Raw genomic sequence first — 21,745 nt, 5'->3', positions numbered from 1 at the left:
CTCACCTCTGATTCATAAACCTCTTGTTTGCAAGAGATACTGGACAGTCTCCAGCTGAGAGGAGATAGGATCCCTACCGACTGGTGATACCTCTCCACATGAGGTTGCATAGAAGGTTGTTCCAAGAAAGAATCTTTCTTGGCACCTCAGAAAGAAGAGACAGAAGGTTCAGGAACCACTCTGCACTACAAATGAGCTACCAGGATCATCCTGAGATTCCTAGAACCCATCACAATGGCTCCCAAGGTCAGGAGCTCTTCGAGATGAACAACCCAACCTTCAAAGGAGGCGTCCAATAACAGAAGGAGATCCGGAGGAGGTGAATAAAGAGGAACTCCCACTGTCGGGTTCAGGTCATCCAACCACCACAGAAGGTCGCCTCTTACCTCTGCTGACAGAGGGACCTGGAGCTGAGGGGAATTAACTGCTGGGGGACCAAAACTCCTTCAGTCTCCAGTGCAGGGATCAAATGTGAAGATGCCTATGAGGGACCAGTTTTGTGAGAGAAGATGAGAGACCTAAAAGTGCTTGCTATTGGTGAGCTGGTTGCTCCCCCTGCAAAAGGAAAGAGTGAGCCACAGTCCTGAACTTCCCTTACCTGTGATCCAATGAAAAAACCCATGATGATGCTGTATCTATCACCATTCCCAGATAAAGAATCCTCTGGCTGGGAAGTAGATTGGACTTCTCCAGATTTATCACAATGCCTAGGCTCTGACAAAACTGGAGAAGACAGTCCCTGTCCCAAACCAGTTTCACCCAGGATCTTGTCAAGACCAGCCAATCATCGAGATATATCAACAGGCGAATCCCATGAGAATGAGCCTGCATTGATACTAGGGTAAGTACCTTTGTTAACACCTGAGGAGCTGTTGTCAAGCCTAAGCAAAGGACCTTGAACTGGAAGACCTGCTCCCCAAGACTGAAGCAGAGGAGTCTCCTGGACGAGATGAAGTGGTTCAGCGTTGAAAGGTCTGATTGTGTTAGTCGATGGCCTCGTTGATGGCAAGAGAAAAGTAAACCCAGGATGAGGTGCAGTTAACGATGGCATCCCGCTAGGCAGCAGCACGCACAACTCAAAGTAGTGGAGGCCAGGAGAATGGGGAACTGCTAGGTGAGCTGCTGCTAGAAGGCATGCAGACATGAAATGGGACAATAGGCCTTCCAAGGAGGGAAGACCGTGTAGTCTACGGAGGACGAGATGGCGCTGCCTCCTCCCTCCCCAAAGGGACCACATTTCTCCCTGAAAGAGAGGTGGTAGCATTAAAGAAGATAAAACCCTGAGCAACTCCCAATGCTTCCAAAGTTGAATGAATGGAAGAAAAGGAAGGAGACAAGGCATCAGTGGATGAGGTAACATAGCAGGAGGAATAAGTCTGTAAGAAGGGGAAGCGGAAGCATCTACTTGAGGAGAAGGGAATCCTTCCCAAGATGGACGCAGCAACTTCTTACAATGCTCCTTCCTCCTGTAGAAGTTCTTCCACTGCACAACTGGCCAGGAATGATACCTCAGGCATGGATAGGTTAGAACAATACCTACTGCAGTCAGAATGGAAGCTAGAAAGCGTGAGAACGGAAACCCTGGAAGGCTGAGACACATACTTTGACACTCTTGCAACTTCTTAGATCTGATAGAACAATCCATAATGAACCACAAAACACAAGGAATCGGTTATAGAAAAAAAAAAAAAAAAAACCAGCTTGCGAGGAGGAGAGCAAAAGTGATATCTGCACTCCAAGGCGGTTGAAGAAAGACTAAATGCGTTATGGGGTTTTTAGTGTGGTCGCTGACCAGCTTCCACTCATCTACGCTTTAGATACCAGATTCCAAGATTCCTTGCATATATAGTTTTTTTTATTGTTTTTAACCGGTTTCCAGCTGGCCCCAGAAGGTTATCATATTGTTAAGACCTCCAGTTTGTTATCTATGAAAAATACAAATTAATAAAAAATTTGTCATTTTCATTCTCATTGTTAAGCAATGCCATTGGTGTACAGTTTCTTTCTCTGCTGTTTGAATAGGTATGGAATAAACTTCAGGCTGTCCCATTTCTGTCCCCCTCCTCTTTGAGTGTATGTTAACTTTACTCTGCTCGACTCTATGTAGACTTGACAGTACGTAATGTACAGTGGTCCCCCCGAATTCGCGGGGGGGGGGATGCGTACCAGACCCCCTGCGAATAGTTAGAACCCCTATAAAAATGCTGAAAATAACCTATTTTGTTGGTTAAAACTCAAGAAAACTCTAAACATTTTTATAAGTTTTTTTGATAGTTTTATCATAAAAAGGGCATTTTAGGATGAAATTGATAAAAAAAAAAATCAGGAGTATCAGGATATTTCTCATAGCAAAATACTGCAAATAGGTGAATTTTCCATGAATAATGGGGATAAATGTTCCTGAGAGAAATCCACGAATGCGTGAGTCTGCAAATCCAGAGAACGCAAATATGGGGGGTCCACTGCATTCCATGCACTTGAAAAATTTCTGTATTTGGAAGAATTTCCTTCCCTTCAAGAATTGGACTCGCTACACATTTTATCCATGTGTTTTTCCAGGTTAAAGTCTCAAATCTCCTCTTAATTTTATGTAAATTTCTTAGATTCCAAATTATCAACACTTTGTTGGGAATTCATGCTGAATATCTGATCACTTTCTTCTGTATTTTCCCTTTTTAGAATGCATTTTAGCAGAGGTTTATTTTAAGTCTGATTTCTTCTAACTATTCTACAGATAGGAATTCTAGAAGACTGAGTACCCTTTCTTATAGTAATCCCTAATCTCGCCATGGTTGGATAACAGATTAATAAGTAAGCAAATACCAAATTTATTCGCATTCCAGTGAGAACTTTTTCTTTATGTGAGACTCTTTTCAACTGAAAGGGAAATTCAGTTTGTCATGCAGTCTTTGTACCATTTCTGTGAATGCCAGTACCGACAGTTCCTTGGTTACGACAGGTTCGGCTTACGAAGTTCCGAGGTGAAGGCGCTTTTCTATTATATTCATCAGAAATTAGTTCCAGGGTTACAATGCTTACAACACTGATCTGGCAGATGAAATATGACACCAAAAATGCAAAATAATCAATATTTGAATGTTTTTTTGGATGAAAAATGCAATAAGAATGCAGTTTACAGTTTTCACAAACATTAAAAGTAAGGTTTTCTTAGGATTTTTGATGATGTTCCGGCTTACGACGATTTTCGGCTTACGACGCGTCTCAAGAATGGAACCCCCCATCGTAACCCGGGGACTGCCTGTACAGGCAGTTCCCGGTTTTCGGCGATCCCGTTTTATGGCGCTCATCTAGTGTCATAATGTCAATGATTTATGGCGCCATAACAGGCAGAGTTCTGGTTATTGGCGTCATAAGATGCCTTATGGTGCCATAACATACCTAACAGAGGCTCCATAATGGTGCTTATGGTGCTGATAACCAGTTATCAGCACTATAAGCCCGGTTTTCCTTATTGGCATCCCCTCAGGAAAGGAACCCCACCGATAACTGGGGACTGCCTGTAATTCGGCATTTTGTAACTGATTTCAAGTTTATGTAGAAGTATGCTTTTTCCATCATATTTTCAGAACCTTTGTCATAAAATACAGCAGTGGGCTACCATATCCATGTTCTTGCTGAAATTTTATTTTATAAAACTAGTGCATTGTTAGAGGAATCTAATTAGAAGCTATTGAAATGATGAGAGTTGCTTTATTTAGAATGCAAGTCTAGAAAAGGTTAGTATGCAGTGCTATATTCATCAAGTAAAGTTAGTTATAACTTTCATTTGGTATATGACTTTGCATGCATAAAGGATATAAAATCTTTGGCAAGCCATATAAGAGCTAGGATTTTCAACCCATTTGTCTGGGCTAACTACAAATTTAATTATAATATGATGAAAATAATTATCCTTGCCATGGAGACTTGAAAAGAGTAACCTTAGTGTTAGTTGTTAATGACTAGACTATTTGATGAATCACTGCGCACACAGAAATTTCTCTAAATTTTACAAATATTTTTATTGTCAGGAGTTGTGCATGTTATGACTGGTGAGGAAGTTATGAGACATGCAATAATGAGAATGGTCAGTGCTATTCAGCACCCTGCAATTACGATAGATCTGGTGTTACACATTCTTGACTTGATTGTCATACAACTCCTTCCCATCACTCCTTTGACCCCTTGAATGACGTGCCATTGGTGCCTAACTAGCATCAACTACTTTGGTAAGTAGATAGTTTTTGTTTTTGTTTTTTTTGGTTTGTATGCTGTCCAACTTATTTTCAGAAAATACTGTAGATAAAGATCCATTGAATATTTTGAATGTTGATTTAGTTTTAAGTGTTCAAGGTGGATATAATATGTTTTGCTGCTTTGCGCACATACTTCTTTTTATGTAACTTATATTCAATGAGATTTATATGAATCACCTTGTCTGTCCACCCATCCCTGTTCAAAACCAGACATCTGTAAGGGGTAAACATTTGGGCTAATGTGCAACACAAAGATTACTTAGAACCAGATGAGGTATTATGGATTTTAACAAAGTTCACATTACTTTCAGAGGTAGAAGGAAATTCTAGTCAGGGTCATAGTTTTATGATGGTATAGTTGTACAAGCTAATATTTTATAGCATATGTATGTAATTAGTAGCTTAATTGTTATTGGGCCGTACCAAAGTCAATTGGACAAGCTTAAGGTCACATGGAGAGAAAGAATGAAAATCTTGATGGTAGAATGATGGGGTTTTTCAAGCTTACACTGGCAAAAAGGCAGCTTAGGAGCTGAGGATAAGAAGACTTTTCTCCAGTTGCATTTGAAGGAAGTGATGGTACAAGGAGCTGTAGAAGGAAAATCTTGTTCAGGCCTTAACCTCATAATACTCTATTGTATAAATGTTGTATAGGCTCATATTTGCACAAAGGTTGCTGGACAAGTACGTACATATTGTAGGTCTTGTGACTCTAAACCATGGTCAAAGAAATATAGATAGTAAATGGAAAGTCTTGCCATAACCCCATATGTTTATACTGCAAGAATTATTCAAGTCCATATTTTGCACTGGAGATATGTAGAATCCGAGGTACGTTACTACCCTAAACCAAGAGTTTGGTTATGATCAAGATTACAAGAGAAAGAAGGAAAAAACTTTGACAAAGAACTTGACCCAAAGTTATTTGGCACAGGTTACAGAAATGGATACAAGGAAACTTATTTATTTTGTAAATTTATAGTGCAGGATTTTGTGTGTTCATATTCCACTTAAAGATTTGTCAGGATTAAATGACATGTCATGATCTTAAATCGTGATCATTAGGCCAAGGTTCAGGTCACAGGGAGTGAAATGTCCCAGGATGTTTGCATATGTCTTTAGTATCCAGTAGAGAATTTAGGAGCTGCATGGGTCAGGAGTGAAATTATGTAGCTCTTAGGTTTGTGAGTTTTGTCAAAAAACCAGTGGTGAGTAAAACAAGACATTTACATATATCAGTTGAGTCATTTAGCATGCTTACCAGTGCTGTGGAAGGGAGGTAGGCAGTTGAGACAAGGTGAAAGACAGTGAATTTCCAGGCTTTCCCTAGAGGCGTAACATGGCCCATTGCAACACCAGTCCCAATGAATATAAGAATAACCATTTATAAGAAATGTATCTGATAAAATATCATTACCTTAACCACTTATCAGAAATGTCTCTGATAAAATATAATTACTTGCACATGAAACAGAAACTAGTAAAGGCTCTGGACTTTAACTCTCACATTACTGTAGGCTCTTACTATTACTTGGGACTACCAGTGAGAGATTGTTCTTTGTAATTCTGTCTTTGCCAATGGAAACTGTCACCTCTGAAGTTTCTGGTCTAATGCAGGTAAGGCCAGGTGTAGTCCCTGCTGGACAGAGGGAGAGGTCCTCTTCATTGTTAATGCTGAAAGTTGAGGAAAGATGGCAGAGAGTGCTGTATTATGGTTGTAATGTAGGCTGTTGTCTGGCCTCCAAGCATTTGTTACTGTCTTATTGGGTTTTGTTTGGGTCATGGCTGACAAAACTTCTACCATAACTTACTGAGAAATCAAAGGGGAGCAAGATTACTGTCTTCATCTGCTGTAACATCTTGCCAATATATGTCAGTGAACTCCATACCCTGTTTAGGCAAAGTTTCCCTTTCCAGCTGTTGGTCCTCTTGGCTTTTGTTTACCCCAGAGTTAGCAGCGACACTTAATCTTAGAGTAAATGTGGCTTATTCTTAGACTCAGTTGCTATTCCTGCCTTGTCTTCCTCTTCCATTGAATATAGTTTCTTTTACCTAGTGAGGATGTACCCCCAAGTTGCTGAATCTTTGTGACCATCTTCACAATCAAAGAATTTTTTTCAAAAAACTCAGTTTCATGTTGGTTTCAGAAGGGTATTTCCTAGGCTTATTTGAATGTTCCACTAAATGATATCTTGCAACTCATGATCAAGGCTCTTGTGATACAATCCATCTAAGTACAGCATATGGCTTCTAGCCATCCTTATAGTGGACTCTTGGCTTTGTCAGAACACCTGGACAGGATTTTGTCTGTTTTGTTAATTATAAATTATTTGGACCAACCATCACAGTGGTCATGTTTTCCTGATGGAGAGGCATTTAGGTTAGTTATCTTCATCTTAAGGAGCTCTTCCTTTATGTCTATTGCAAAAATAGAGTTGTGAGTTTCCTTAGTACGTGTCTTCATGCCTTATGTACTTGGTGAATATGGTAGTTAGGACTTTTTCTGCCATTGCAACTCCATTACTTTCCAGAAATCCAGTGATTCTGGATGGTTCATTTGTTGCTTCACTACCCATTACAGTAATCCTTTGTTTGTAGCAATAGAGCTGAAGCCCTGCTGGATGAGGTCAAATAAAACTCTACGGATGTAAAATAGCAACTTCATACCCTTACCCCCCCTACCTTGTCAATATACTGATAACAAAAACACTACATATGTATATAAACAACAATTATCACACTTTAAGCTGAAAATATGCAGTGTAAATTCTCCTAAACAAAAGAAAAAAGAGAAAGTTGAACTGCTTTCTCTAACATGCAACAATAATACAGGAGTACATACTGTACTACATACAGTACACTACTGAATAACATTATCATTTTGTTTTTTGTATTTGTTTTAAACATATGGAAACTATTGTATAACACTTAAAAAAACATCGCACACAAAAAGCAAACCCTTTCCACTCTCTCCTGTTTTCAGATGCCTCAACGACGGTTGGGGTGCTCATCTGGAAGATCTCCTTGCCTTGGGTGTTTGGAGTGCAGAGGACAAGCTGCTTCACATCAACATTTTGGAGTTGAAAGCAGCTTTCCTAGGTCTGCGGGAGTTCCGGGAGTAGGTAGAGGGTCATTCTGTCGTGCTGATGTCAGACAACACCACGGTGGCCTCCTATGGGAACAAAAAGGGGGCTTTGGTGTGCCGTCAACTCCATTCGTTGACAGTCGAGCTGCACCAGTGGGCGATTGACAACATGGTGGAGCTCTCCTCCAGGTACATTCCAGGCAAGAATGTGGTTGCTGACAAGCTGCGTCGTCGGAACCAATTCCTGGGCAAGGAGTGGTCTCTGCATCAGGACGTGGCAGACAGGCTTTTTCATATTTGGGGAAGACTTAAGCTAGACCTCTTCACCACTTGCTTCAACAGGAAGCTGGAGGGTTACTGTTCAGTGGTCCCAGATCCTCTTGCTCTAGCAGAAAATATCTTGCAGCATCCTTGGGACAATTTCGAGGTGTACGTCTTCCCCCGTTTTGCCTGATCTGTCAAGTTCTGAACAGAGTAATGAGTTCTCTGGCACCTCTGTGGCCTCAAGCGGAGTGGTTCCCAGACCTTCTGTCTCTTCTGTCAGAAGTACCAAGAAAAATTCCCCCATGGCAACAGCTCCTTTGCCAACCTCATGTGGAAAGGTTTCACCAGTCAGGAGAGACCTTGTCTCGTAATGGTTGGAGAGACTTAGTATTTCCTCCAAGTGAGAGGTTTTTCTAGAAAGGCTGCGGGCCAGATGTCCGGCTATTTCAGGAAATCTTTGTCAGCAGTTTACCAGGGAAAATGGGTAGTCTGCAGTGATTGGTGTCGTTGACTGGGTTTCTCTCCACTCAGAGCTTCTGTTCAGTTGAGAGCCGATTTTTGATCTTCTATAGGGTTGAGGAAGGTCTTTCTGTTTCTGCTATCAGAGGCTACAGGGCTTGGTTTTGCGCCTGAAATGCGTGGACATCTCTTCATCCTGGGAAATTTGTTCAGCAGTTTCGAACATTCCTGTTCTCCAGGAGAACTCAAGCCTCCTGCGTGGGATCTTTCTCTAGTCCTGAGAATTCTCACTCAAGCTCCATTTGAGCCCTTACATCAGTCATCAGACAGGCATCTGACTCTAAAGACAGTTTGCCTGTTGGCGTTGGCTTCAAAAAGAGTAGTGGAGCTTCATGGACTGAGTTATGATGTTAAACACACTAGGGGTTGGGGGTCTGTGGCCTTCAAATTTGTTACGGAATTCGTGGCTAAGACCCAGTGCATGATGACAGATTTGCCTTGTTTTCAATTCCCTCACCGAATGACTTTGTGGACAAAGATCCACAACGCTCTTCAATTTTATTCTGGTTACACGAGATGATTAAATAGGCTTACTCCTCACATGCTAGTTCTGTCACTGAGTCTTTGCAGGCTAGAGCACATATCTTCAGAAGTATAAGTTCCTTTCTAGAATTTAAGAAAAACTTTTCTGTTCATTGAATTTCAGCTCTGGTTCTTGGCTACATCAATCCCTGTAATTCAACCAGTGCCCCTGGCAGGACAGTTTGTATCTTACCTAAGATGATTGTGTGGAAGAGAGAATTGAGTGTGTTGGCTGGCCTCTTCCTTTCTCTTTTTTCTTTTCTTCCTCCTATGGGCTGGTTGAAGAATAGACACATCATAAGCTGGAAATGGTCTGATACAGGTGAGTAGGGTAATCATACTGGTCATGGTTTTGTAGACAAATAGACAAATCTGCTATTCAGTAGCAAGTGCTCTCTCTAGAAAGGGGAGTGGCGAGTGGCGACAAACCTCTGTGGCTGTCATTGGTTTGTTGCTTGAGCAGGCAGTTTCCTTTTGTTCCTGGAATGCAATGAATCTGGTCATATATCATTGTGTTTCAACCCAGGTGGTTTACTAATTGTCTATTCTCTCATGCACTTGGACCCCTTCTTTAGAACTTGTTCTTCAAGGAAGGGTGGTCAGGTGGGTTAAACTCCCAGCAGATTTAGGGTACTTGTACCTTCCCCCAAATATAAGTCTATCTTATCATTCAAGACCGAAAGTTTGTTCAGCCTATGAACATATGACAATTTTTTATTCAATTTGTGTGTATTTTTCATAGCTAACAAACCAGAGGTTTTAATGTTTACTCTCCACCTCTAGCTGCTTCTCTTTCTTTTCCTGGGTTGGGCGAAAGACTGACGCATCATGGTGTTCTATGCCTGGTTGGTGGGTGACCAGGTTCCAGCTCATATACACATCAGCTGGCACAAGAAGCTTATCCTATTGTTAAGACCTCAGGTTTGTTAGCTATCAAAAATACAAATTGATTAAAAATGTAATTTTTCTCTTGTACAGCACTCACTGTGGCAGATGTACTCTATGTACAGTACACTGTACATAGAATACTGTACAATGAATACATATTAAAACACTTAAAACTACTGTCTAACATTTATAAATGCATTGTACTACATAAAAAAAACTATTTTTGTTCCTACCAAAACAAACATTTGTTTATGTAGTAAAAAAAATATAAAAATAAAGCCAGGCTTTCTCTGTCACTTAATAATGTTTGCTTCCTGGAGTGCTTATGATGGCCAGACTTAAAAACTTGTGAGGAGATTTACGAGTCGTCCTCCACCTTCTTCCCCCTTCACCAGCTTGACTGTGTTGTCAAGACTGACATCTCCTGCTTCCTGGGCCTCCCGGGAAACATTGAAGTAGTGAACTGGCTGGAAGAGGTGTAGAGGTGCCTAGAGGGTCATGGTCATCAAAGGGGACATATCAGATTCTTGCTGAAGGAACCCAGCATATCAATAAGGGCTGAATGACTAAGCTGCCAAAGATGTAGGTGGTGATAGGAATAGGTGCACGAGGGTATGGGATCTGAGGAAGCTGTCAAGGGTACTCTGAAGATAGGAAGATGATTCTGCTTTGCAATGGTATTCCACTGAAAATCCTGACTAATGCAGTTAATTCCAAGGCCCTGGGACAGTAAATAGCATTGATGTTGCGGTTCTCCATAATCTCAATAAACATTGAGGACCATGCACTTGTGCATGTGTGAAGGCTCTTGTTGGAAAACAGCATTGTCCTTGTCTGTGCCATCCTCTTCAGGGGCTGCTTCATTACCAGCAGAGACAGCAGCAGCAATCTTGCTGTCATCCAGCCACTCCTGTATGTCATCTTTAGTAATGTAATTGTGGCCTTTCAAGAGTATGGTATTCGAAGTCATCAACTTGGAACCCCTGAAAGTCTTATCATGCTCTCTCTTTTCCTTTAATATATATGTTTAAAGTGTGTTCCAGGGTCTGTGTGGTGGTGTCCTTCCAAGCATTTGCAAATATGTAGATGGCAGACTCCAGTAAATACCTTTGAAGATACCCTAGTGTCATCTCTTCATGTTTCCAACCCTTGCTCCTCCTCATCCTCAAACCCTACCATAAGCTCCTCCCAGAGCTGCTGCTGATATTTTTGTTTCACTACAGCAATGACATCTTGGTCCACTGGCTAAATGACTGCAGTTAGGAGATAAATAAATTACCCTAATGTGACCTTCATCACCAACAAAAACTGGGTTGCAGTAGGATGTGCAGGTCTTTGTCTGATAATGAATAATGTCGCTCCAAAATTTATGGAACCAATAATTTTTTATCTTGGAGGTGAACTAAATCATTGCCGAATAATTCTAAATTACTGGGAATCTTTCCATCAACCCACACAGGGTACATGATTGCCTTGCATGCCAAACTAACGTTAGTTTGCAATGGCTACTAGATGCATTTGCATGTAACAAAGCAGACACGCATTGCGCATTGCTTTGAAATCTTTTGTCTGGGTAAATTCTTCTCCTCATCAACCAAGGTGTTAGTGGTTAAAGAGCAATACATACATAAAGTAGATCAGTTTCATCAGTGTTGTAGAGTTGCCTTTAAAAAAGACCTTTTTTCACAAAGTCTTGCAATGTCTAGCAGAATTCCTCTCTTCTGTCCTTGGAAGCATCCAAAATGTCACCATGCAGGCCTACAAACTTTGTTTTTTGCAGCTTTCAACTTGGCACTACACATGTGCATACCAGACACCTTGCTAACAAAACTAGCCTGATTGTCTGTAAGCAGTGTTGCCAACACTTGTTTATGCTTATGTGTTATTGCCATCCAGGTGTATTTAGACAATGTTAAGTTGTGGTCCTTGTGGAAGTTGTGGATAATTTGAATGCGAATAATTGAGAGATTACTGTATTAGTAGGACGGGAAAGACTTATACATCTTAGTTGACTCATGCCTTCCAAGACTTTTCTGCATCTTCCCTCCCAAATTGGAATTCAGGCTACATATTTACAATTAATGAGTTTTTATCAAAACCATGTTTTATTTACTGTTAAAGTTCTATTTTACACACTCCTTAATCATAACCTCTCAACGCCAGTCCCTTCTCAGTCTGAGATAGAGGTTGGTACAAAGTGAGAGCTAGTCATGCACTGTTAGAAGATTATTTTTCAAGCTCTTTCAAGCTGGGAGCTATTTGTGTGGCAGAAAACTGTTTCATTGTGAAGCCACTGTTTGTCCTCACACAAAAGTTACTCTTTTGGTCCTCCCTGGACTCCAGAAAACAGACTAAACAGTATCAAGGAGTTCTCTCATCAGTGATCTTGTCCAGAATACTAGTGCCTTTGGTTTGACACTGATAGCGCATAAAAGCGCTCCAGGTGGCAGGGCTCTTTACCCCAACTACAGCATTTACCATTGCCTGACCATCCACCCTTCTCACACAGATGTGTCATCAGCTTGCAGGTCAACCTTTAGTCTGCTGAAGCATTCCCACACCTCAGGGTGTGCTCCAGAATACAGTAATTTGGCATTCGTTGTGCCATATTGATGAAATTTGCAGCTATCTGCTGGGGAAATTGAAGTCTGCAGTCTTAAGCTCCTGTAAAAATTTTTAGTTCATTCAAATTACAGGCAGTCCCTGCTTACTGGCAGCACTGGTTAACGACATTTTGGTTTTACAAGTCTTAGATAATTACATCATTAACCAGATTTTTGGTACTGGTAAACAGTTTGTGTCAGTAACCAATTTATTGGCACCAATAACTGATTAATGTTACTGTTAAGCAGTTTATTGATGCTTATGGGATTGTAAACTCCATTTATTACCATAATTATTGTGATGTCCTAGTTAATGACGGTATTTGTTTATTGGCACTGGGCTGGGAACGGAACCCTTGCCATTAACCGGGGAGAGACTGTTTTGCAATCAGGCTTAATCGTCAAATTTTGCCAGCTGGTTTATCCTTCAAGATGAGGATTTTGGCTTAGGCTACTAGTCTGTGTCAACTTTGACATTTTTTTATTTCTCATTAGTTATTAGTCATTTTGTTGCTGATATTGTTAATCTGGTTTTATTCATTATAAGTAGATAATTTTTGTTTATGTAGTAAAAGGGAAAATTTATTTTTTAGCCTAACTCCAGTTATGAAATGGCACCCGTGTCTTGCAGTTACCGTGTGTGCTTGACTTACTACATATGTAGTTTTAAACTAGATAGTCCTTTTTTATTGGCAATTTAGAAACATTTTAAATGAATTATGTATTAAAGAAATTTCTCAGTTATAAGTTAAAAGCCAGGAGCTATAGTTTTGTAGAGAATAGAAATTGTGTTGAGATAGGTCTAGTACTACTTGTAATATGTACTATCAGTACTCCATTGGTTAGTGACATCACAATTTTATTTTTAATAAGAAATTAAATTTGGTTCCTCTTAGTGAAATGTAACAAATACTTCCTAGTTCTGCATATTGGTACTGAATTAATCAATAGTCTCAATGATATATTAGATACCAGTGTAGTAGTGCCATCTGATATAGCTTATATGGTTTGTTCTTAGTGTTAATTGTATGGTAAGTTTCTATTCCTTAGAAATGTGTTGATTATTAAGAAAAATCAATGATGACTTAAAATACAGTGAAAATATATTGTAGCTTATTTTATTGATATTTTAGTTTAGTTTTGTTAGGCTAGCTTTCTTTGTAAAAGTCCGTATTCTAATCCACAATGCCAGAAATACTACCTTTGAAAAAGAAAAAAAAGTAGGTCTAGGTCACAATTTTAAATGTAGTGCTATCCAATATAATGTGATGTACCGTATATTTCGGCGTATAAGTCGACCCTTTAGCCCCAAAAAATCATGCCAAAATTAGGGGGTCGACTTATCTAACGGTAACAAAAAGTGAATCTTTATTATTTTGGCATATCGGTACAGGAATCCAGGCTTTACAGTTGGCTAATAACAATGACAGCCTTGTTGAGGTAACTATGTATGTAAATACCAGTATTAAAAACATTTCACGCTGTAATACGACAATAATACATTAGAACATCCATTACCTTAAATAAAATGGAAAAAAAAATCAAAGTAACTTGAAGAAACCCCAAGTGCACAGCAAGTGTAAACATTGCGTAGCCATTTGCAGTACCGTAATTGAGAAGGATGCGTTCACTGTGACAGTTTTGCCGGGGTATTGTTCAAAAACATTTATGGTATGAAATCTTTATTTATCACATATAATAAAATTTAAAAACTTGTATTTAATGGTAAATATGTATTTAAAATCCATCAAAATGACTTGAGTCATCGTCACTTGAATTAAACAATTCATCAAACAAATCATCATTCACGGTTTCATCATAAGGATCCCAGTTTGAATCTGGTGAATCAACTGCAGGTTCGTCGTCACTTTCAAACAGATCATCATCCTCTGTGCCATCCATTGCATTAGATATTCCGCATTTTTTGAATGACTTTATTACACTCTTTTTTCACATTATCCCATGATTTGACAACAAATTCACACACTACATCCAAGGAAGGAGCACGCATTGTTCCGCCTTTTGTAAATGATTTTTCTCCATGCAACATCCAATTGTTCCATTCTTGTCTTATGTTATCTTTAAATGGTTTATTTAAACCAACGTCTAGTGGTTGTAGCAAAGAGGTCAAACCACCTGGTATAACTCCTATTTCAGTATTAATTTTTGCTAATCTGGCTTTAGTATTCTCTGTTATATGACTACGAAACATATCCCAAATCAATAGACTTCTATCCTTTTTTAATCCACCTGGGCGTCTGCTCCAAACGTTTTCTATCCACAATTTCACACCATTTTCATCCATCCAACCCTTTTCGTGAATATGAACAAATACCCCAGTGGGAAACTTTAATTCAGGCATCGTTTTCCTCTTGAAAATTACCATGGGCTTCAGTTTTGTTCCATCTGCCATGCATGATAAAACTACAGTGAATCTTGTCTTGTCATGGCCTGTACCTCGAACTTGCACTGTCTTTGTACCTTTTACATCTACAGTTCTGCTACCAATCATATCAAAATTTAAAGGAGTTTCATCCATATTACCGATACATAATAGAGGAAATTTATATTTCTTCCTCTTTTCAATAATATATCTATGAAAACTGGTAACCTTATCTGTAAGGTCTTTCGGTAGCTTTTGAGCAATTTTCGTTTTTTGGCGTATCACAAGGTTATGTCTATTCATGAAACGACTACACCAACCAACCATTGCTTTAAAATCCTTACTTTTATCTTGGTTGGATTTTGCCCATTTTAATGCATAAGATCTTGTTTTAACAACCCAGTCAAAACATTAACTTGAGTGGCAGTTTGTACATACATATATACGTAGGCTGTTATGCAGCGTTCGTTAGCGCTTTGTTTGTTTACATTACACTCAAGTAACGTATCTTTCGTTTCGTCATTTCTAATCATATTTACCGGTATTCATCTTTTATATATTACACAGATTTGTTAACATACCGAGTATATTACCTGTATTTCATAATAATAAAATACTGGCATGTCGTTGTTTTAACAACCCAATCAAAACATTAACTTGAGTGGCAGTTTGTACATACATATATACGTACGCTGTTATGCAGTGTTAGTTAGCGCTTTGTTTGTTTACATTACACTCGAGTAACGTATCTTTCGTTTCGTCATTTCTGATCAACGTTTTACCCTGCTGCTTATTTTGAGCGTACGGTTGGCCTAACATTTTATAGGTCGACTAATATACCCGATATTAGTTAAAATCATAAAAATTTACTCAGAATTGGGGGGTCGACTTATCTTCCGGTCGACTTATACGCCGAAATATACGGTATATGATATTTTAAATCAAGACCAACAATATAAAAAAAATTTAATATTGGTTATTCTGTCTTCTGGAGGCCTGGGGGGAGGGGGGGGGACCATGAGTCTCTCCTTTGAGGCCTCAAAACCTGTTTTATGATTAATAGGTTTGTAGAAAAACATTTATTATTGCAAAAGCAGGTTTATAACATTTAGTATAATTATATAAGATAATGTTTCATATGATTAATAATGTTAAAAAATTTCCAGATGGTTATAACCTGCAATAAAGGCTGTCACCTTCAAGTGTGGTAGAAGGTGGATCTATATTTATGGGCAACTTGAGGATTGGAGTCTGGGAGATATTTGTGATATATTTTCAGCAGCACTAGATGAACTGTGTTGGAAATGTAACAAATTGAGTCAGTATTTATGACCACCTTTGTTTTGTCCACTGCCTCATATTGTCTTAGGAGTGAATTGTGTGTGCCAGTTTTACTAATGTGCTATGGCTAGTCATCAGAAATGTAACTCATGAATTATGAAACCAAAAGGAAGTGTCGTTAGTGTTCATAACTGTGTATATATATGTTTGTGAAGTACGTTAGTATTAAATGTCACAATGGTAATGGTATAAAGATTATATATCTTTGGAAATGACTCAAGTTTCAAAGTTTGAAGGAAGATATAGTTTTTATCGTCTAGTCAGGTAAGTTAAATATACACAACACTCAAAGATAAATTTTTTTCTGTTAGGCTTCTTTCTAGTCTAGTTTATATTTGCATAGAAAATGAAGATTTGATGTTGTGAATACTTTATACAAGACAGGGTGCACGCTTGCAAAAATGGCATTTAAAGACTCCTGACAAAGATTCCTTTGTGTACAGTAGTATATAAATGTATAAAAGAAAATCTTAACTCATAGTTGCTTCCATCCCATATAGCCTTGCCATCCTAAGTGATAACATAATCTGCTGGCAGATTTCTTTTGCTTTCATTCTAATTTGATTATCATTTTTATTCTTTTCTATTCTCTAACATATTGAAAGCTAAACATTAGTTACCATCTTAAGATTTATATTTATACCTCATGCAAGCTAAAAGTAGTACGAATTGTATCATTTTTATGAGCAGAACGGGAAATAAATTTTGGAGTAAATGATGCTTTCATAAACTATAACTTATCAGTTCTCTGCTTTGCAGAGCAACTGTAGAAAGGATCAAGTGACATGAATTGATGTAATTGTCCTGTATTTGATTGGAAAGGAAATATTATTTTTTAGTGGTAAGGGGTAACAGATGAGCATGATGAGAGTACTGATGTAAAAGTGTGTAGACATTAAGTTTCATAGGAGATGTAATCTCCATAGTAATTTATTCATATTACAGTACATTCCTTCTCAAATACCTCGAACATACATGTTCTTGACAAATGACTTACCTAAAAAGAGTTATAGGTTAGTAGAATATTTTATTCATAGTATAGTACTATTTTTGCCATGTATGGTCAGTTTAAAAATTGCTCCTCCTGAAAATGTGATTTTATAATTTAAGGACATAATTTTATTTTTAGATTCATATGGAATATTGAATTTACAAAATATTTTTTGTAGTAATAACATATGTCATGTTATGCTCACATTATTGCTTAAACTCCATCCTTTGTAAGGATTGTTCAGAAACTTTTTATATTTTTCTTGGCATTTTTTTGTTTCTTCAAGACCTTTTTTATTTTTCAAAATAATAGTTCATTTTTAATAAATGTTTTGTTTCCCTTTTATTTCTTTAATTTCTGTTTGGAATTTTTTAAAATGAGGTTGGACGAAACACTTTTCAAGATTATTTACTGACAAAATTTTACTTAAAAACTGGTAATTAGTCAGCTATTACTAGTTTGAGTTTTTGTGGTAGATTTTTATTGTATCATCATGGTTGTGTTTGAGGGGAACTTTAAAGTAGGTGACTTTAGATGGAAAGCACTCATGATTTTATTTAAACAACCCATTTTACTAGTGTGAATTAATACACCAGACACCAAAATCTATGAAATGGAGGTCTTGAAAATGAGAAATTTGTTGAATAATGGTCATCTTTGGGATCAAACCCTGTTAGACAGCTTTCCCTCTGTCCTGCATAGTACAAAAGGAAATAAACATAGAAAGACTCATTTAAAAGTTGAATAGTATATATAAATCACAGCAGTGAACTGTCAAAGGTTTTGGTTAAAATGCAGGGTGGTATGAAGCCATAAGAGAGGAATATACAAAAAGTCAAACTACAAAGTGCTTTTGAGCAGTATAAATGTAAACTTTGTTACCCAGTAAACCAGAAATTGATGCCAAAACTAAGAAGGTGCTTGCAAGAAAACTGAGTCAAATGAATATCAAAATCATCATAGAAGTAGGAAGATATGACCTGCAAAATCTACTTCTTAACTGAAGTCAGTAATTATAAGTCTGCGTGGAACGGGGAAGAAGTTTTACGAAATGAAGGCTGGAACTGGAGATATTGATGGGTTGCTTATAATGATGTATTAATCCTTAGTGATGCTTGGTATTCACTGATATCAGTTGAAACTCAAGGAGCAAAGATATTGATCTTGACAGATCAAATTGAGCTTGGTACCCAGACTCCTTGAAAACTAGCAATAATGCAGGAAGCAGAATTATTAGATGCAGAGAAGATCACCAAAAAATTAGTTAACTGTCATGTGGGCCTCTGAATGCCAGACCCAGAAAGACTTGCTATACTAGCTCACCTTGAATGCCCAAACTTTAGTGAACAAACAATTTGTTATGGCATAGAGGGCTTAAGTAAGTCCATGAATAGAGCTGATGTAATTTTAGAAGATTCCTTCATTTTTGTAAAGATGCATAAATAGTAAAAGTTAAATTTTGATATACATTTTTTTAAATAAATCATTTTACTTTCAGGAGAAATGTAAATACTACTGTATTTGAAATACAAAAGCTCATAGGAAAACAAAACTATGTTCTTGAGTGAAACATATCCCTGCATCATTTTCATTGCCTTACACCCAAGCACCTCAGTGGCATGGTTGGTATGGTATTTGCGTCCCACCTCGGTGGTCGCGAGTTTGATTCTCGGCCATTCCATTGAGGAGTGAGAGATGTGTGTTTCTGGTGATAGATGTTCACTCTCGAAGTGGTTCGGAAGTCACGTAAAGCCGTTGGTCCCGTTGCTGAATAACCACTGGTTCCCTGCAACATAGAAACACCATACAAACAACCAATTACCTTACACCCATATGCACTTCCTAAAACTGTCAGTTTGATAGGAAGTAATAATGAATATAATGATGATAATAATTTAATTATTAGCATCATTATATTCATCATTATTGTTATTATATTATAATTATTAACCAGGTTATTGATATGAGAAGTGTTAGAGCCTTTTATCCCATTCTTATTAAGCGATATCATTCTTTGTTCACTTTTTTTTTCTATATCCAAAGAGCTTGCTAAATATCCATTGTCAGATACATATCAGTATTTTTTTTTTTACCCTGGATTTTGTATCACTTCTGACCGATAGCATAGGATATGGTTGGCATTTGGATATCTGGTTTAGGTTTTACTGGTCCACAGATATATTTTATTTTATTTACAGCCTTCTTTATTCCTATGCCTCATAATTAAACAAACTTCTTTTTTCATGTAGAGGTATTTTGTTTTATTGATTGTATTCACAATAACATATTTTAAGTACATTATCTTTGTAAGCTTTGCTTATAAAGAGTACATACAGTAAACTTTAACTTTAGATTTGAAAACCACTCTATTCTTCAAAAGCTTTAAGAATTATTTTGATTGCATGAAATAAGTATTATAAGAAAATCTGCACCCTCCAACAGTAATTTTTGGTTACCTTGAAAAACACCAGATAGTTATGCCATCCCTTTAACCCTGGTCTATGAAGACTGATTTACTTATTTTCATTATTACCTTTCATCATGCTGGACTGTCCTCTCTAATGATTCATTTCTCCCTCTTTTCCAGTACTACTAAGTTTAAGGTTTTCATTCCTTTAGTAAAGTTGAGTTAAAAATTTAGTAATATGTGCTTGGGTTTGTTTTGAACTAATAATTCTTGAATGTGTGCTAGTCACGTGTTGTTGCAACTTACAAACCGAGGATTTTTACTGATTTTTCTGTCGAGTTGTTAGACCAAGAAAGAATTTACTGTGACCTACATGTAGGGGTCAGCAGTATTCCCCCCAAAATATGTAGTGTGGGGGAACTGGTCCACTGATTCACATCAGTCAGTTCTCCAAGAGCTGGTAGTAGTTGTGAATGGCAGACCCATGAGTTGAGTTCTAGGCCCTTTGCTTATCTCTATGTACACCCCCTGTGGTTTTCACAAGAACTCTATCCCTGAGGCCACCCAGGCTTTTCATTTGCATTTTGGCTCCTTCAAAAAAAGATTAGAGAAGCAGTTTCAGCTTCTTTAAAACTGCTTTTGGTCCTTTTTCTTGCCGATGAATTTTGAGAAATCTGACTTGCTCCCTTTCTGGCCTGAGACTATCTGGGTCACAGAAATGGTCCACAGTTTTGGAGGTAGAGTTCATTGCCTCTTGGAGACCATTTTGGAATGTTTTTATCATTTTCAGCCTGTGATGAAGACTTAGCAGGTGTGGACAAATCACATGATGCCACTGGAGAAGCTGGTTACTCATAGTTACTTCTGCATTTGTTCCCTCCAGTGGTAGTTTGCTTGAAATTGGAAGCAGCCTCACTCTTTATACATACGAATTCCAACTGTTAAACATGCTGTTGAATGATAGACTACCACTGTATTGCTTTCCACAGCTGGACACTTCACTTTCAGCATTACATGTCATGTCCAAGTCTTGGAATAGTCTGAATGCTTAAATGTTTCTCCTGTTTGAACAGGTTTTGGTAGAGTTTCAGATGTGATGATTACTTGGGTTAAAACTCGCATTAGCCCCTTTTGACCAAAGGACTAGATGCCATGTCCATGTCTTGGGATAGTCTTGATGCTTGAATGTTTCTCCTGTTTGGACTGCTGAGATAGGATCTGGTGAAGTTTTAGATGTGATGATTGCTTGGAAGAACTCACATTGTCCCTTTTCCCAGACCTTCTGAATCTTATTCAGGATTGTCCCAAGCTTCTTCCTGATGGGAGGCATCTTCTGATGCAGCCTCTTTTTCACTGATTTCACATTCATGTGGTGTCCTTGCATCTTGATGTATGGAAAATATCAAGTGAGGACAAGAGTTGCTGCAGAAACAACTGCCACCTCCTACAGGTCCTCTACCAGTGCCTTTTACCAAGGAAAATGGGCAAGATTCGTGGCTGTGTATGACAGATGGGGCTCTCATCCAATCAGCCCTGTATTCCCAACTTCATATACTTGAAGGATGACAAGAAGCCCTTGCTGCTTTTGATGATTATATATTATCAATCCACCTCTGCTTCAATCTATGTTGGGACTTGATTGGTGCTGCATAGCTTCATTCAGCCTCCTTATGAACCCCTGGCACTACCATCACCTTCATGGAAGTGCTGACTAATCCTTTGGATTCCAGTGCTTGGCTTAAAGCCTAATTTCCATATTCCATTCCATAACATACCACCTTCATGGACTTGACCCTCAAGGCTGTTTTCTTGATGATTGTCTTCACCTCTTCAAGTTTGATGCAAAGCCTCTCATTATAGTTGTGGTCCTTAGGCCTCAGAGTTTGTGGCCAAGGCTCAGTCTTCAAGTAAAAGCAGTTCATTCTTGACTTAGTGGTATTCCTGCCCTGCTCTCTTTTCCCGAGGATAGCCTCCTTTACCCTGCGAGAGGTTACAAGTTGTACCTTCTGCCATTCTCATGTGTTCTCACACAAGTTGCCAGAATTGTCTTGTTCCTAAGAACTCTGTTTTGCCATTGACTTCAGCAACTTATTTCAGGGGCACAATTGAAGATCAAAGCTCTTGATATTGATGCATATTCCTTCTCCCTCAAAGTAATATTTAGAATATTATCTGAAGCACTTTAGCTATCCCTAAACAAGATACTTGGCATTATCAGAGTACTGGGACCCAGTAATCTTTTGATGTTTATCAGTGCAGCAGGGTCATTGCTTTTAGGCAGGTGCAATTCAGATTATTCATCATCTTCACGATTTCATTTCTCATAATGTTGGCACACACGTAGTCATTTGTTTCCTTGAGCACCCTTATTTATGCTCCTTGTGCTTTGATAGTGTACAGTCTTGCATTATGTTTTCCATTGGAATTTATTACTTATGAAAGCTCCCTTAATTTCTTAGGTTATTACTCATTTTACAGTCCATTGT

General features: G+C 38.3%; 2 protein-coding genes across 2 annotated transcripts in view; one reads left to right on the top strand and one right to left on the bottom strand.

Annotated features, from left to right (window-relative positions):
* LOC135221153 (uncharacterized) overlaps nt 1–14,039 on the bottom strand; it is a 70,644-nt gene extending 56,605 nt beyond the window's left edge. Inside the window, exon 1 of the mRNA XM_064258978.1 lies at nt 13,933–14,039. Within this exon, the coding sequence (XP_064115048.1) occupies nt 13,933–14,039 (107 nt within the window). The remainder of the gene's footprint in view (nt 1–13,932) is intronic.
* Nucleotides 1–18,381, top strand: part of LOC135220521 (uncharacterized) — a gene marked incomplete in the record, with an annotated part of 227,576 nt that extends 209,195 nt beyond the window's left edge. Inside the window, 2 exon segments of the mRNA XM_064257678.1 lie at nt 4,032–4,229; nt 15,687–18,381. Coding sequence (XP_064113748.1) covers nt 4,032–4,189 — 158 coding nt within the window.
* Between the last annotated feature and the right edge of the window lie 3,364 nt (nt 18,382–21,745).

Source organism: Macrobrachium nipponense, chromosome 2 (assembly GCF_015104395.2).
Source record: "Macrobrachium nipponense isolate FS-2020 chromosome 2, ASM1510439v2, whole genome shotgun sequence".
NCBI lineage: Eukaryota > Metazoa > Arthropoda > Malacostraca > Decapoda > Palaemonidae > Macrobrachium > Macrobrachium nipponense.
The sequence above is the reverse complement of the archived record's forward strand: the minus strand, read 5'-3'. Positions and strand labels throughout refer to the sequence as shown.